This window comes from Bactrocera oleae, chromosome 2 (assembly GCF_042242935.1).
Source record: "Bactrocera oleae isolate idBacOlea1 chromosome 2, idBacOlea1, whole genome shotgun sequence".
Taxonomy (NCBI): domain Eukaryota; kingdom Metazoa; phylum Arthropoda; class Insecta; order Diptera; family Tephritidae; genus Bactrocera; species Bactrocera oleae.
The window spans coordinates 9,501,607-9,520,826 of NC_091536.1; the positions used below are offsets into that span (position 1 = coordinate 9,501,607).

General features: G+C 30.3%; 2 protein-coding genes across 8 annotated transcripts in view; both read left to right on the plus strand.

Moving 5' to 3' along the window:
- LOC106620711 (organic cation transporter protein) overlaps positions 1-2,418 on the plus strand; it is an 84,763-nt gene extending 82,345 nt beyond the window's left edge. For all 7 annotated transcript variants that reach the window (XM_070108489.1, XM_070108484.1, XM_070108495.1 and 4 more), the window contains 3 exons: positions 157-302; positions 584-708; positions 1,560-2,418. In XM_070108489.1, the coding sequence (XP_069964590.1) occupies positions 157-302; positions 584-708; positions 1,560-1,566 (278 nt within the window). In that variant the 3' untranslated portion in view covers positions 1,567-2,418. The remainder of the gene's footprint in view (positions 1-156; positions 303-583; positions 709-1,559) is intronic.
- Positions 2,419-9,852: 7,434 nt separating this feature from the next.
- The window catches only part of LOC106622894 (organic cation transporter protein), a 33,836-nt gene continuing 24,468 nt past the window's right edge, over positions 9,853-19,220 (plus strand). The window contains exon 1 of the mRNA XM_036373084.2: positions 9,853-10,578. Coding sequence (XP_036228977.2) covers positions 10,222-10,578 — 357 coding nt within the window. The 5' untranslated portion in view covers positions 9,853-10,221. The remainder of the gene's footprint in view (positions 10,579-19,220) is intronic.

Genomic DNA, 19,220 nt, shown 5'->3' on the forward strand with positions numbered 1-19,220 from the left:
GTATGTGTTATAAGTCAATCGAAATTTAATTGAATTGCATAAATGCCATTCAAAAGCGCACACACACACTCATACATGAGTACTTAGTGCAAATTTATGATTCATTGCCTTACAAGCTGCCACATATGCTCCAGCTGACTATCTTTATGTTCGCAGGCAAGTTCACCATCAGCGCCGGCAACACCATTATGCCGGTCTACACCGCCGAACTCTATCCGACCGCCATTCGTAATGTGGGCGTGGGCGCTTGTAATGTTGCCGCCGGTGCGGCACTGATACTCACGCCATATTTGTCGTTGCTGGTAAGTTTGGGGACGGGGGGTCGGTGTGTCGATAGCGCCGCTCAATTGAAAATATATTTAAGCCTATGAACTTGTAATGTGATTAATGCGCGTACTCGTATATCTGATCAAAATTGCTTGCTACACTTCGTTGCACAAAAATGTTGGCGCATTTTTTTAAATCATCAATTAATCTTGAGTATTTGTGGCTTTTACATACATACATATTTTACTTAAGCATTTATTGTTTCATGTATTAATTCAATTAAATTTGATTTTTGTTGGTATTTTGTTGTTTTCAGAATAAAATTGAGATTCATTTCATGATGACACTGCTGACAACTTTTGCTTTCTTTGGCGGATTTGTGGTGCTGTTCCTGCCTGAAACTATATCTGCTCAAACGAAAACGGAACCACGTGAGGAGAAGTGAGTGAATTGAATTATAGTTTTTAACACATTTTTATACCTTGAACAGGCTATATTAAGTTTGCCATAAACTTTGTAACAGCCAGAAGAAAGCGTTAGAGATCCTATAAAAAATATATATAAATGATCAGCATGACGAGCTGCGTCGATTTAGCCATGCCCGTCTATCTGTATATACGCGAAGTAGTCCCTCAATTTTTGAGATATCGCTCTGAAATTTCTCACACATCATTATCTCCCAAAAAAGCTACTTATTTCTTGGAACTGCCAGTAACGTACTACTATAGCAATAAGCTGCCATACAAACTGAACGATCGGAATCAAGTACTTTTAGGAAATCTTTTGTATTTGTGAAGTGTATTATAACTTCAGTGCAACCGAAGTTAACGTTTTTTCTTGTTTAAATGCTGGAACGTGCCCAAGAATAACATATTTTATTCTAATTATTTGTTCATTTGCTGTGGATTATTAATTCATTTTGCGCATCAAATAATGGACCTAACCTATTCACTATCTATTATAAAATATGAGTTATGAGATATGAGAATAGTTGGCTGCCAAGAAAAAGTTTTTTTATAAGAATTTCGGATTCAGGCAGACACTTTGAGAAGGGTTGGACGAATCTTATAGCGAAGCTTTAGCTCGCTAAGAGAGAGTAAAACCTAATGCATATATTTGTAAAAAAAATATTCAGGTAGAGCCTAGAGCTAGGCCTTATATAGTTCGAAGTGTTCCACAAATTTTTATTTATACGTGTTCTCTTTATTTGTACAATATATGGGATCTATAATCTATAACAAACTTATAAATCCCCCCTTCATAGAAATCTCGATGTTTATTTCTCTTTTCAGATGTTAGAAATTTTAGCTGAGGTAACTTCAAGCAATTGATGCCACAAAAGAATGATAGGCCATGAAGTGGAAAATAACAAACTTTGTCAAAATACGACGAATTTAGTAAGCAAAAGAAATTTTGCAAACTCACCACTGACGATTTTCAAATGCCAATTAGCTGTAAAAAGCGACGCAAAGTCGAAGAAATCATAAAGAAAAACACAAAATTCATGTGAAAGCATGCAACTATTTAAACGCATAAGCGTACAGCAAAAATAAAACATTAACTGTATTTTGGCTGGACCAAAATTAATGAACACAAACCACTAACTAACTGTAATAGCAGGCAATAGCAACAAACAGTTTATTGAAGACTACCATTTCAAGCAAAACCCTATTACAGCAAGTATTTGCTTATGGAAACTAACATATATATATAAAATAACGGTAAATAAGCGAGCAAGCATATCATTTAACGGTAATAAAGTTGTTAAAAAGTTGTAATTTAAGAAATTGTTCTTCAAAGCTCAGAGAATTAATGAAAGCTCACAACAATTATCAAAAGTTTAATTAAACTGATAGTGAAAGTTCCAAAGCTCAAAGAATTAATGAAAGCTTACAACAATTATCAAAAGCTTAAGTAAAATGAAAGTGAAAGTTCCAAATGTTAAAAGCGCTAAAATTACTGTTGTGTCTGTAAGTTATCAAACAAACATTTTTATTATTACAGAAAGACGCTTAAATAAAAAATATTAAAATAAAGAAAATAAAATACACAAGTTCCCAAAAAAAACTACTAAATACAGGCAGGACCTTTTGTTGCAAATTCATAAATTTAAGGAAAATTGCTTTTAATAAAAAATACTAAGAAAAAAAATAATAAAAGTGAAAACCAAATTCACATATTTTTAATTAAAAGAAATAATAATAATAAAATAAAGCAGAAAAGAGATACGAAAATTAATACGGTATTAAAGTATTTCTATATAAATGTGTGCTTAAATATATATACTATGTTATATATAGTTACTAATTTTCATAAATAAGTAAGTCGTAATTAAGTAATATTTCTAAAATTTATTCGAAATAAATTTATGACAGAAGCCACTGGAAATTTAGCACAAAGAAATTTGTTTGGTTTTGAATCAAAGAAAGCGAAGTAAAAATTAATTTTTTGTATAACTTTAAAATTAAGAAAAATTTATAATTTTTGTTTGCAATAAAATAATATTGATAAGTAAAAGAATGATTAAATAATTGCAGCATGTTGAAGACATGAAGACAGAAAAATTAACATTATTTAATCAGCGAAATTCCGATTTGTGTGTGACAAACTATTGATAAAAATATTAAAAAAAAAAAAAATAAATTGTGAAACATTTATTTTATTTATACATACATATTTTTTTAAATTTATTATATTTACTGTAATAGCCGTATTTGTGTATATTTCTTTAATGTTAAATGTTTTTAACACAGAAAAAACTAAATACAAATTAAATATAGTTAAAACTTATTTTTTATCGGAAAAAATTATTCTTATTAGGATTTTAAAATTATAAAACAGTATATGTTGTAATAATGTAAAATTTATATTTATAATTTATTTTAAATTTTAATTTTAATTTTAATTTACTATGATTTATTTACTTTTAGTTAGTTTCATTTTGTACTAATGGTTTATGCATATATTCTAGTTTTCCTCTGAGTAATTTGTTTTCATTTACTGATATAATTTTTGTAAAAAAAAAAAAACAAATCAAATTTTGATTTGAATAAATTTATTCTACTTTCCATACAAAAGTTAAAACATGCAAATATTTCTTTTTATATATTTGTAATTCGTTTATTTTCGATAAGTTTAATTTATTTTATTTATAATTATATAATTTTAATTATTTATTTTTTATCTTTATTTACATACTTTTCAAATATTGTTTCGTTGTATGTTTTTTATTTTTTATTTTTTATTTTTTCCTTTTTATTTATTATTTTTTTTTTTTATTGGCCTACCAAGTATTTAATCGAATAACAATTATATTCAACAAAATTAGTTATACGATTAAAAGTAAATTAAATTTTTTTTAATTGTGTTTAACTATTTTATTGTATTTCTTATTTTTATTTTTTTTTAACATCTAAGTAATTTTTTCGTATTCTGAACTTCATGGATGACGTAAATATAAAAATTTTACAACAAAAATCACTATAACAGAAATAGCTATATCTGCAATAAATTCCATGTTCGAATTGTCAATTAATTATAGCATGAAATTTCAGTGCCAAAATATACAAGAAAAATTGAAGGTACGGTCAATTAAAGAAATTGTGTGCATAAAATAACGTTTTTTGAATCAAAACATATTTTTTTATTTTCTAAAATCATAAGAACTAAAAAAATGCTTTTGAAATATAAAAATTGCAAGAAAATATTGTAATAATTAATAATAATAACCCAACGATTACCCTCCTCCCGCCTAACCGACGCGAGGGGCGCAATCCGCATACGTGCGGTATTAGCCGAGTCAGAAAAGGCAAGAGAGTTTTTTAAGTTGGTACTAATATGCATGAAAAATAACATAAAATAAAAAATATTCTACATGCAGCCCTTGAAACTAAAGCAATACACAGAGAAAATAGAAAGAAAGGGTATTCACAGTGTTAAAAATACTTTTTTTGTGGTAGTAAAATTACAAATATATAAGAAGTATTTACTTTTAATTTAATACCACTTCAATTAGTCGTATTATACAAAATATTTTTATTTTTACTCAGCGGAGAATTTTGTTAGGAGAAAACTAAAATAAAAGTACAAAAAAAATCACATAAATTTACTGTTACAACTTTTAATATTTTTCATTAAACTAAATTTCAACTTCAGTTTTGCTGTCAGCTAGAAATATCTGAAAAGATTTTTTTAAATAATTTCAACGAGCACGTGAATACCACCTTTTGCATTTCATCTTAAAAATATGCAGTTTTACTATAAATAGATATTTATTATAGTACTGTATTTGTATATGTGTGTATCTAAATGTTTGTATGTATTTCTATATGCTTCTTCCACTCTAACTGAAAATTTAATTAAAAAAAATATAATATAAATATAGTAATAAGAAACTATGTGTTTATGTATAATTACTACAATGTATGTATGTATTTTATAGAGAAGTACTTTTAATTCAAAAATACATATATTATTACTCAGTGAGCAAGCATATCACAGTCAATTGGACACAAAGTATCATATAATAAATTTATTATTATTTGTTTTTTTGTTTTTGAAAAAAAAAAAAAATTTGTTTAGATACATATATACACTATATTTTTATTATTTTTACATAAATAAAGTTTTTAGTAAAAAAAATAATGTATACAATTTTTTTCTTTTGATTCTTGTGTGCAAAAATTAAAATGCCAAATTTGAACTAACAAATTTTTATTGCATTTATATAAATTTTCTTCTTGATAATTAATTTCTCCAAATAATTAATGATTTAGTTACGTAGTGGTCGTAAAGTACTTACGTTTTATATTTATTATAGAAAACGAAACAGCAAAATTTTTATAAATATGGCAACCTATTGGAAATAAACATTGTGAAAATTTGACAACGCAAATATGCCTACATATAAATACATATATGTATTAACGAATACATACATATGTAAATATACATATTCTTAACTCACTTAATTATTAGTAATGCAATTATTATTTGTATGTACTTATTAAAGTAACGAATAAGTTTGTGTGTGTATAACGTTTTCATATATTTTTATACATATTTCTTATAAAATACATCAAACGTGTAGCAACAGAATCAATTATATGGAAAATTCATAAAAAAGCTTAATAACCTGTGTCAAATTAGTAAATAGCAGTAATTAAGTACATATGTATGTGTATAATATTAGTAAAGTAATTATGTGAGCAAAATAAAAATCTAGTTATTTATTTCTCTGTTGTATATTTGTCTTAATAAGGCCAAAAGTAATGTGAAATAAATGATTAAGTGAAATGTTGAAACAAATTTATTAGATGTGATTTCATTTCTGAAGATGACATTATTCGAGGTAAGTTGTCAGAAAAACTTAGGTCTCCTTACAACTGAAAACATGTCTATCACTTCTTTCATTTTCTTAATGTACCTACGAAAGATGCCTTATATATTTCGGACAGAGACACGAGCCTTTATTTGAGCGATTGACAAATTGTTTGGAATCCAGCGTGAAATGTTCATGCAAAAGTGAATGTATGCTGGTCCCAATAATGTCTATAGTTGTCTCACTCTTAGGATAGGTCACACGACGATCTTACAATATCAGTTTGCGCACAGCATTAACAATTTCCGAAACAACAACTGACTTTGGACGACTTTCACGAGATTCGCCTTGGAGCGATCTACGACTTTGATATGAATACGATTGAATTCACCATACCATGGTTCAGATCCCGACATATAAAATAACAGCTTTCACTGCTTCAAATTCAATGACTTGCTGAACAAATTAAATGTAAACAATATTAAATGGCTTGACTACGACTGTCATTGAATGACAATGAAAACCTCACATGAAGTTTGTACATTATCTTTCTCGCACCCTGTTGCTACAGAGTATAATAGTTTTGTTCACCTAACGGTTGTTTGTATCACCTAAAACTAATCGAGTTAGATATAGGGTTATATATTATATATATAAATGGGTACTGTCTGTCCGCCCGTCCGTCTGTCCGTCCGTGCAAGCTGTAACTTGAGTAAAAATTGAGATATCTTTATGAAACTTGGTAGACATGTTTCTTGGTACCGTGAGACGATTGGTATTGCAGATAGGCGTAATCGGACCACTGCCACGCCCACAGAACGCCATTATTCAAAAATAAATAAATTTCCATAACTAAGCTCCACAACAAGATACAAGACTCTTATTTGGTATACAGGATCATAATAGGGAGGGGCATCTGCAGTAAAATTTTTGTTTAAAGTGGGCGTGGTCCCGCCCCTAATAGGTTTAATGTGCATATCTCCTAAACCGCTAATGCTATAATAACAAAATTCACTGGAAGCAAATATTTTTAGAACCTCTATCTACAGTGTGAAATAAGTTGAAATCGGGTGGCAACTCCGCCCACTCCCTATATAACGGTATTGTTAAAGACTACTAAAAGCGCGATAAACCAAGCACTAAACACGCCAGAGACATTAAATTTTATCTCTGAGATGGTATGAGATGACTTTATAGGAACCGCGTTCAAATTAGACAGTGGGCGTGGCATCGCCCACCTATAGGTGAAAACCCATATCTTGGGATCTGCTTAAGTGATTTCAACCAAATTCGATGCATAACGTTCTTTTCATATTTCTATGTTATAGTGCGAAAATGGGCGAAATCGGACTACAACCACGCCTATTTCCCATAAAACGCTTTTTTCAATTCCAAAACTTGTCAACGCCCGCGCAATGTGAATCGGTGCAATATCGAGTCGTTTCAAAAAGCAGTTTCTAGTACGCTTTTATACGATTCTGCACTTACAAGTATATTAGTGTACAAAAACTGTAGTTCGCAAGTACCATAGTTGGAGATGTCTCCCCAAACCAGCACACTACCCACAGGACCCGACTATATAGTCGTTCCAACTGATGTTCCTATTTCCGAAGATTCTGAAAATAATAGTTGTATTCATCAGACCCTCCCAATTTAAATTTCTTTTCATCTTAAAAGACAGCATAGCGCCAAACAGACTTCCTTTTTTCCAGACTACTTCTGCATTATTCGATATTTCAGTTATTGAAAGCTGTAATTTGGTGTCAATGCGTATTCAAACTCAAATTATAAATGAAATTGCCTTCTTTATAACGGGACTAAGTTATCGCATGTTTTCTTTACCAGCGGCTGTTCGTACAAAACTGAGAAAATCAGAAAACAACTAGCTGAGTTAGAAAATTTTGGTCAATCAATATACTTGTACTGCTAAGGGACCTGTTGTTGACCTGCTTTTACCCATTTTTGGCACAAGTTAATGTGTGATATTTATGCAAACTTTTATTCTAATATATATATTTCTTCTGTGAAAGAATCAGACGGAATTTAAAAATTTGTTATATGGGAATTAGGCGTGGTGCTATCCGTTTTTGCAGTATCTAATAGAAATGTTTGGGTAACCTCACACACCAAATTTGATTGAAATCGGTGAGCGACCTTTCTCTTTTATTAAATTACAGTTTTATATTAATTTGTAATTTTTAATTTGTGGGCGTGACAATGGTCCTCTGTAGCAATATGCTGCAAGAGTATAATAAACGGCTATAAAATACCACTTAAACAATTTTGTTTAATAGTCATTAGGTATAATTTATTCACACCTCTGTAAGTAAAGAGAATGCTTTGCGGACAGACATTATTATACTCAAACTGTTTCAAGCTTAAGTTGATGTAATTATGGGAGTAAATATTGGAGTGAATTTGCAATTAAGCGCATAAATGAGCAAGCGCTGCAGCGGCAAGCAAAGCTTTTAATTGAGAACTTTTAAGCAGCGCTTTTTAAAAATGAATAAAAATATTGATATACTCATTTTATACATATGTATGTGTGAACGTGTGCTTTAAATTACAACCTACCTCAAGCTTTAAATTTGTATGTAGGGCAGGTTTTAGTATCACAATATCGCGAAGTAATTTTTAAAGTAAACCTCAGTTTTCGAAGTAAAACTACTTTTGTATATGAGCATATGCTGATATTGTCTGAGATCTTGATTTTGATTTTGATACTACTTAATTTTACCGTTTTCGAACTATATGTACAATATAATAAATTCCGGGGTTTGACCTTTGGTTTTTAAATCTATTAAACATAATTGCTTGACCGATCCCTATACATAAAATACACACTCTAATCAAATCGGAAGCCAGTGTAGCCCGCTAGGGGGGCCATTAAACAACTTAAATATATTAAGATACATAAATTATGTCTTGCAAAATAATCGTCGAAGAAACTTAACTTATTGAAAGTCATGTTATTTATTTCTCAATCGGTGTTAATCAGCTGTGTGCTTTGGACGTATGGTAGGGGACTTTATTGGCGCATATTTTTAAAAACGATATAAATATTACTACTTTTAATATAAACAATATTTAGATCAATTCAAGGAAAAGTGGTCAAAAATTATCATCTTGAAATGTACCATTAAAAATAGGTGTAATTTTAAGCGAAAATTCTCAAGTTTCTCTGAATTTTTGATAGCAAAACCTCAATGTGAATTGTGCAAAACTTAAATCGCAAATGGAACGACACACGCAGCAAAGACTACAGCTGGGCTGTCAACTTTTATTTTTTTCCCGACTATCAAGAGATAGATACTATTTACATAAGAAGATAAGAATATTTTAAGGAGACAACTCTATATACATCTTGTAACATACATGACAAACCTTACAATTTACATTTTTACAAACTAAATAATCATTTTAGTAAGAACATTTTATTTATACTCTCCTAACTTAACATTTAAACAAAAAAATTTGAGGACCTTTCGAAGCGAAGTACTGATTGCAAATGTTACAAACGTAATATTTATTGATTGTAACATGGATGAGAATTAAATAAAGAGACAAGCGAATACAATCGCTTTCAATGTTTTAGATGTTTTCTGTATATCTCAATTATGAAGTTTATTCTTTTTTGAAAATATCATTTTTAAGCATCATATTTTCATATGTCATTTTTTCACTTGCTAAACATCTGCAAAGCACATTAACAATCGATCGTGCTTTCTGTTGATATGGAAAATTAAAAATTAACGAAGTGTTCACATACATACTTACATACAAATTCCTATCTCTAAAAACTTTGAATTTTCTTTTCATTTTGAAAATGTGATTAATAAACGCTGGCAACAGTTGCCAAGCAAAGCACAAAAAGCTCTAACGATCAATGCAATTAACAGTAAACTAAACAGAAATGCATTTAATAACAGCGAGTTAATATACAGATAAAACAGCGAAAAATGTTAATACAGAGCATGTTAACAATGTTAAGAAATAAGGTTAATATATAAGAAATAATTTCACAGTATGTTAATAAAATAAAAATCTACATTATTATGGTTTCTCTAATTTAGCAGACTCAGTTAACAGCGCGGTTGAAATGTTAGAGCAGAGAGTGTTAACATTTTCTGCTGTTGTTGACCAATGCTAACAACTACTGTTATCTGCAATTGCTACCCAAAAGTTTCACTGTTAATTACAGCACACTGTTAAAGCAATTTAAATATACATGTTAAATAGCGTTGGCGCTTTTGTTGATTAGCTTGTAGTATAATATCAAGACAGTTGATAAAATATAATTAGACCGCTACAGCGCGAAATACGGTAAAGAAAAACGGTGTAATGAAATACACGCTATCAACAAATCAAAAGGGCTGAGGGTGCATTTTTATCTTGATTTTGTAAAAAGCGGACGTTTATTACTTTATTGCTGCGGAAAAATATTTTATGATTTCAAAATTTCAATCAAAAAAAATCAAAAAAGTATAAACAAAAAAAAAAAAGTATATACATAAATGAAATAAAAATAGAAACTGTTTTAAAAGTGAAGTGCGCGTTTGTTATAAAAATATTAAATTTAGAAAATAATTCTAAATTCTTAATTCATAAACACATACAATTCCAAACGCTACAAAATGAGCGGTGTCCTACGTCGTGGCTCACTGAACTTCGACTGCAATTTGAAGGGCAGCAATTCGCGCGGTAGCATCGAAACAAATTTATATGGCGGTTATCGCGATCCAAAGCCGCATACGCCGGAAATCAGCGTAATCGCTTTAGATTTTCGTCGCTACTCGGAGGACTTAAAAAAGGATTCAGTGTTGAATGAAGGCCTGCCACCACGCAAAGTCGGCGATTTGAGTCAAGATGTCGATGCGGATGTGATCTCGAATTTTATTGGACATCATGGCAGATGGCAATTGATTTGGACATTTCTGCTTACGCTCTTTCAAATACCACCGACATTTCATTTGTTCATCTACACATTTCAGGTAGGTCAAGTGGTGGTTGCACAAGTGACGATATATGTAACATAAAAATACAATACTTATATATATATGAATTTTTACATAATGCATTACAAGTGTTCGACTGTTATTTGATAAGTGGGAAAATTTTTGAACAAGGCTCGATCGGTATGAAAATTAATACACATATGGTTTATTGCAGCTACCGCAAAAGTGTTTAAGCAGCAAGAGAGGGATGTTGTGTGTAAAGTGAATTTTTAATATTATTAAAGAAAAACTTGCGATTTTTTGCAATAGAGTTTGAAAAAAAAAATGCTATTTATATAATGATTCAGACCATTCTATCTAATGATTCAGACCATCTATGTTCATCTGTTCTATACTATACAATTAACTGTAGATCATTAATCGATCCACTGAAGTAAAAGAACGAAATAAACTATTTTTATGAAAGAACAACTTTAAAATAAATTTTAATTTCTAATTCGATATATTGGGGTCACTACGTGTACTACTCTATAAACGCACCAAAAAATATAAAACATTATCATATTTTTGTCTCACAAATACTCTACACATACGAAATTTACTTGATCCAAGTTCAAATCTGCTGCTGTTAATTTTGTTAACCTTTGATATTTTTTAATTGCAGCCCCCGACTGTGGTTTTTTTTTTTCTTGAGACGCAGCGAAGTTTTAACTTAAAGTATAAACAAAAGTTGAAATTTCTAATAATCAAAGTATAATGCCCAGGAAATACTTTCTAGTTTCCTAAAATTTTAAGATTACCCTCGATTGCTTTTATATGTCTCTTGGATAGATATAACAACAATATAACAATATATAGTTAGACAAATTTTGATCGTCCTGCGCTCTTAATAGTTAGACCTTCTGGCCCTAGACTAGACCATCAGACATAATCTATAGAAATAATGTAGGCACTTAACTAAATTAATGTGTTGGTTTAAATAGCCTCTGCGACGGTCGTTTACCAACACTAAAATTATTCGAACTCGGCATAACCGCATTTAGCGAGAGGCATTTTATCAACATTTTATCACAATTCAAGTGTGTCATTTTGTTTAATCCTCATAATTAAAAATCACTGCGTCTGTAATAGAGAATTATCAGACAGCAATTTTTAAATAATCGTAAATAATAGCTTGTTACGTAAGCCACCTGCATAGAAACTCTATGTCTATGAAAATATGGTAAATATCAGGCAGGTTCAAAAGTTCAAACAGTATCTAATCCGTATGTTTCGTAGTTAAACGGAAATATATAAAGAATCATGACTAAGCACTAACTTAAGATACAAAAAATGCAATTTGATACATCGCAACGCAACGCAGTAGAGAAATACGCATTTGTGCTAAAAATATTTTAAAATTGGCATGGCCTCGCCCCCCAAAATGTTAAATGTACGTATCTGCCAAACTCCTACAGCTAACTCAACCAAACTTGCTTCAAATCGGATAATAATCACGCCCACTCACTACATAACGTTTATATTGAAAACTACTTAAAGTGCGACAATTCAGCATAAAATATGGAGGCCTCAGTGCATATGAGTGATTTTTTCCAAACATATCGATCGACCTGTGATGTTAGAAATCTTAATGAAATTTTGAAGGAATCTCTTTCTAATAGCAGTGTATCCCCTTGCCCTAAATGGATGAAATCAGAGCGATACTTTCCTTAGTTTAATATAAGTTAGTTAGTTTTGCCAACACCTGAAGGTATTTCCACGGCTTTGATCTTTGCGACTGTATAAAATTGCACCCGAATTAGCCCTTCGGTACTTGTTTTATTTCCAGATCTTCAAAAATGCTGAAAAGAAATTTAGCGGCAATTTACAGTTATCATAGACAATGATGCCTCTTTCGAAGCAAAAGACAAATCATACTGTAAATATGGTATTAAAAAGTTGGAAAATCCCGCTTTGGAAAATACCTAATCAGCAAATATTAACTATATTTTTGCATAGCTTAACACTTTGTCATTTCCTGCTATTTAATCCGTGATGGCACTGGGTTTACCATGCGTGCCTTTGTTTAAAAATTTTCTTCGAAAATGTGCAACAGTTTTGCAAATTCGAAAAGTTAGTTATTTCCTTAAAACCAAAATGAGCAAAAAAATTTATAGAATTCATGAGTATGCTGACTGTCATAAAAGTCGTGACAGAAGCTTCCGCGCGCCCAAGAAAAAAATTCATAAATTTCATAATTGTAAGCTTCTAGGCAGTTGTGGTATCGTTTCTTCTGTAGTTATTAGTTTATTCTAAAAATGTTTGAGCGACGCATTTTTTTATATCGTCACCAGTTAGCTTAAAAAAATTAGAATTGTAATAGAGAGTGTCAGTTTAAGATTTCCAACAAATTCTATTTTCAGATTTGTCTTTAACTAAAATATGACGTTGTCGCATTGTATTTATTACAATACTTAATTAGCACTTTCAAGTACAAGTATTTGTTACAATACCTAATTAGCACTTTCAAGTTTTTTAGATATAAGAACAGTTACGCTGCGCAAAGACGTCTCATTTTTATAGACAGAATTAATTGCTCAGTTACAATACTTTAAGTTATCAATGAGACAACATTTACGGTTATTTCATTAATAAATAGATTACAGGACTGATAAGATAATATTCTGCGAGAAAGCGGACATATTTTAGAATATATGATATAAGTGACCTTTAGTGTGAAGAATAGAACAAACTACTGGTATAATCAATTAGAGATAGGATCGCTTATACCACTTTAATGGCGTAGAATATCACTTTATTGTTGCTTCCACTGCTACCTACATTTTTACTAAGAGAAAAGTGGCGACCTTTTGCAAACAGCGGAGTGGCGATGCGAAGAACTCGTGTATAACAGCAAATATGATGTGGTGCACACAATTTACTATTAAACTACAAATCAGCGTACAATTAACAAATGTACTCGGTTAAGCGATAGCTATTGAAGTGGCTGTAACGGCTGTTATAGTAAGGTGAAACCTAAGGGCCTGACAAATATGTTACATATAATAACGCTTTCTCATTCAGTTCTAAAGTACAATGTTTAAAAACAAGCAGCTAATAGTGGATGATCTAACTTTATGAGCAACCTCATTATTATGTACTTAATTAAAGAGTAATAAATTGCTGTAAAAAGCCTACAACGTTTAATGGCATTATTTCATACTTGTTCTAATTGGAGTAATAATATTGCAAAATTGTTTAATGACGCAATAAATAAGGAATTTTACACAATATGTTAGCAGTATATTTTCCGTCTAATAAAAGTGAATAATAAATTGCAATTAATCTAAAAATGTTACAATTTACCTATGTTTTTAATACTTTTTATTTTTTGTTGGCAACACAAAATAAAAAGTTTATAAAATCTTTTTACTTTAAGCTTTCGAGATATCTATCTGATAATTTGCCCATGTGTTTTTCTTCCTAAGAAGCGGTTTATTTGTTGACATGGGAATATCATCGGAGTGTTATCAATTAAATTTGGTAGAAATGGGTCAAACAGGTGAGATGTAATTTCATCTAAAAGTGGGTGGTGCTATAACCAGCGTTCAATTTTGATACCGGGTACTATAAAGCCCTTTTGGGCCATCCTGGGTGTAAAATTTAATGTCTCTGACGCATATAGTTATTGATTTATCACACTTTTAATAGTTTTTAACAAAATCATTATATGGGGACTCGGCAAGGTTATCATCCGATTTCACCCATTTTCACACTATTATAAGAAAAATTAAAAATATTAGTGTTATAGCTTTATTTCACACCAATAAATATTGTAAGATATATCCATTAGAGTAAAAACACGTCAAGTGGACCCCCATTTTCCACTTGATCATCGAATTTGAAAGTGAAAATTTTTTCATAAAGTAGTCATCATAAGCAAGTAATCCCCTGCTCAGTTTTTTTAAATTTTAATTTTACTACTTTTAGTTAAAAAATTTATAATTTGAAAACTATTGGTGATTTTTAATGAAATTTTCAGGAGTTATAGTTCAAAACTTGTACTTTGAGAAAATATATATGAATTTAAATAATTTTTTTTTCAAATTGTTAATTAACTTTTAAGTTAAGAAATGAAAATTTTAAGGACTTCTCCCTCAAAAAACTAAAAAAATTTTTTTTTAGTATTTTGCAATAAACATCAAAGTAACGAAATCCGCAAAAAAATTTGACTGATCGCGATTAGATTAGGCAAAAAAAAATTGTATGACGGACGGTCAGCGCTGCCGGTATGGCGCGCTACCGCGCGTCATTGACTTATCTTAAGAGTTACTTAGTAATTATAAATAAGGAAAATACTTTTTAATAATATTTTAATTAAAAATATCGTTATTTTATGATTAATTTTATTTCAACAAATTAAAGATAATAAATTAAATATTTTTTCATAAATAAAAAAACAAAGAAGTTAAATAATTCTTAAATTAATTCTTATAACTTATACGTATTGCTTTATTTCTTTTTTTTAACTTTATTGGTAACGATTTTAATGTCTTTGACGAAAACTTTGCACTCGAGTGATGTATTATTAAGAGTTCTGTAATGATGATATTGGCGTGTATTTTTTATGGTTACACATCGGTCATAACGTAATTTAAACTTCTTCTCATGGGAGTCATGATCTTTAAATTTTTGCTGTTCTATATTTTTACTTACTTTTTATTTACCAAAATACAATAATTTTTTTTTTTTTGTATATTTAATTAATCATTTGAGTATTTATCTAAAGTACGTATTTGTGTTTTTTTTTTTTTCAATTTGCCCTTCGCCATAGCTCACAGGTAGTAATTATGTAAGAAGTATAGGTATGTGTAATAAGTATTGCCTCACTAAACCATAATTAAATGGTTAGAGTTCACTCTTACAAATCTTAATTACTGTTAGTTTTTGTGTTTTTTTTTTAAATTTTGAGTATCGCAAAATATGAAAATAATGAGAAAAATGTTTAAACATTGTGAAAAGTGTTAAACAATAACACTCTGCCAGATATTGAATCAAACCATTTGTTTCGAGAGAATGACTCGTAAATATAAAAGCAATATCTCCGTTTTTCGAACTTAGCCCCCGATGTCGAAATATTTTTCCTCGAATTTCGAAATTGACAAGTAAAAAACATCATTATAAATAAAATCAAATATAGTATGAAGTTAAAAAAAAAACTAAAAATATGGACATCATCCATGTTTTACAACATTTTTTGGTCAAGCTCATATGATACAAATATAATTCATCATTCAACTAATGTATAGATAAGAAAAATGGTAAAGACACGGCTTAAATAATTTTAGAGCTGAAAATAAAGACGTAGAGTAATCCTTTTGATAAATTATGGATATATATTCGGGTTATACCCTGAGTACGCGCGATCTTTTCAACATTTTAAAAGATAATTTTCAATGAAAATTAATTTTTTTCCTTATCTAGAAAATGAAATAAAAAATAACTGTATTTCAAAAATATTATCATATATGATAAGCTCATGCGCAGAAAACTTACCTTGGTCAACATTCACCTACAAAAATGTTCACGCTCGTAGCAATAAACCCATCAGTAATAAGCAAGACTTTGAATAATCAGACAAGAGAATCGACGTCTCGCCAATAACTTATACTGAAGTTTACTTTGTAAACTAAGATTATGGACGAATACCCTTGACCACATTAAGTTACCACAAGCAGAGTCATGTACGGTATGTACTTGAGATGGGCCATTTGAATGCATTTGTATGGCTAATAAAGGCAAAAAACGATAATTAGTGGAAACATACAACTTTTTCAACTATTCAACTATAAAACTCGTACCAACTTTAATAGTTGCAGTTAATGTAAAATATATGAAGGCTCCACGCTAGTCTTTTGCATTAAATGCATCTACTTAGCTACTCGTTTTACTAAAAGGAAAAATTTGCGTGCTTAACCTTGTCGAGCCTATGTCTACAAATATCTTATTTTATTTTTTTACTGCTATGAAATAAATTTACATACGTACATTAACATTTGAAAGTAGTATTTGGAATACTTAAGTATGAGCCTTTATGGTTGAAATAGTTGATTAAAAAGTTTGAGTGTTAATAAAACTCTATTTCTTGCCGAATAAATATTGTCGATAGCAAAAACTGGCTTAATGAATTTTAAACAGGCACTGCGTCAGACAAAGTGCCAGCAAACATTTGCAAACCATTTATGTTCTTAAATTCCATGCATATGCGTACCAAAGAGAACTCAGTGATTTTCCGACAGACGGACAAAACGACGTGGCTAAATCGACTCAGCAGAGCCAGCCGATAATTTATATATATATATTTTATAGGACGTCCAACGTTTTCATCTGGATCTTAAATTTATCGCGACAAATTAATTTACCCTGTTCAGGGTATAATGATTTTGGATTACTGTAAAATTAAGTTTATCGAAATAAATGACACTTTAGAGATATCAAAGGAACATGGTGGACACATCTGTAACGTTTCTTTGAATATCTGAAAAATATTACATATATCTGTTTCGGTGCTTGATTCCAACAAATATAATAACAATTGATTAAACATGGCTTCTTCATTTCACCGGGGAATCTAATCGACAATCATTCGAGTGGATTGCAAATGTAAGAACGAAAAAGTCGGCAATGTCATGATTTTAGGATATTACTCCATTCATTAAGACAATGACCTTGCCACAAAGTACAAAAAACCATGGATAGTATTAAATAAGTTTCGAGTTGCTTCTGCATCCACTGTATTTTTGTAATCCAGCTCCCAGCGGCATTTTCCTGTAACCAGATTTCAAGAGAATACTCACCTAAAAGTAACTTACCAACAATGATGGTACTTGTCAAAACTGGGAAATATTTTTTAAACAAATGTCTTTTGTGCTCGTGCTACCAAAGCAGTTACAAAAGTTAAAAAATCTTTATTATCGGTATCTAATAGCAGAGCTCAGTGTAATGACGTCCGAGCTCATTTCAGTTACAAAAATACCACTATCGTGGGTTTGGTGTGCAACTTTTTGAAAACATTCCCGAACAACGCCATTTTGGTAATTTAAAAATTAATCTGAACTTTTACGATTTCCCAGGTCGCGTATCCATATTGCACATGACTCTTGTTTATTTTATTCTAATATATATAAAAAATCATTACTAAACAAAATAACGTATGGTTGTACTTTCTTCTCAGCCATTAATGAAGAAGAAGAAGACATTACCTTTCTCAATTCTTTTATTCATTTTATAAATGCAACGCGGTTACAACCTTCTAGATATGGCTTCCGCTTACCTATAGCAGGCAAAGAGACATTTTTGTCATGGTTTTTATAAACATTCGTCCAACTCTATTTCACAGACTGATTTTAAACCCACTTTCACTACAACGATATAAATATAATAAATATACAATCAATTAAAAAAAGTATAATATCCACCACCAGGGTTAACAACCAGTACAATATAAATATTTCCATACTGTATTGATCACTTGTTTGCCTATGCAATTTCCCACCTTATAACTCTGACACACCCAATGAATTATTTGAATTCCTTCAATTAAAATTATTAGCAATTAAATAGCACATAAATAAGTGGTATGTATCTAGGTATATTAAATATTATATTATATTTAAATGGAGCAAATATTAACTTCTGCAAATTTCAAATATTTAAATAACTTGCAATCAGATCAAATACATAGCAAATAAGTGGTTGCCACAACTATTGTACGTGTATATTCATATAAACGTGATCGCAGTAAAAAGCCATAAAAGGATCATTTAAAAGCTTGGCACTGTGCAAAGCACTCGGGAAACAAACCATCTATAGGTGCATGTATACAAACATATATATACTTACATAAAAACATATGTGGCATATCGACATGAATGAATGAATTGAGCGCATTCTGTTCGAAAACATAAGGAAATTTATTTGTATTTTTTTTTTTGTTTTTTGCACAGGTGAGGAACCAGTTAATGCACCTTAACTTGTTAATTGCCATCAATCATGAGATACAATGCCAAAAGAGCACTTGTGAGTTACTCCTTTTCGATGGCAATTATTTAGGGTGTGTATGCCTGTTGGTACCCATGGGTATGTTAACAACTTCTAAATATATGTATGTGTATGTAAAAGCTACTGCGCAAAACACACAGTTGTTGAAATTAAATCAGATAGTATTTAAATAGTGAACAGCTTTTTTGCTCTTACATAAATATCTTATTTCCGTAAAAACAAAACAGTTTCGCAAGTGTTTGCAGCTGTGAATTACAATTACAACGAACTGCTAACATATAATACTTCCTGATGAATTCTGTCTTTAATTTAATTCCTAATATTTTCAAATCTATACAAAATCGTTGATCGGTTATATTTGATCTAAAGTAAAGTTGGCAAATGTAAGGTCACAAAATGGAGTGATATGGAGTCTTAAGAAATATTCATAGCTAGTAGAGATCGATTGTGCTATTGAAACCGCGATAAGCAGGTATAAACAACTTCTTCAGTTATCTCACCACGTTTATAGTTCTTCATAATAAATGATGGTGACTGACCGTATCCGTGATCATGAGTCCTTACCATTGATTGCTTATACTTGATAACTCCACCAGTGACCAAATATATATCAATTGTGTTCAAAAAAGGGGGTATTT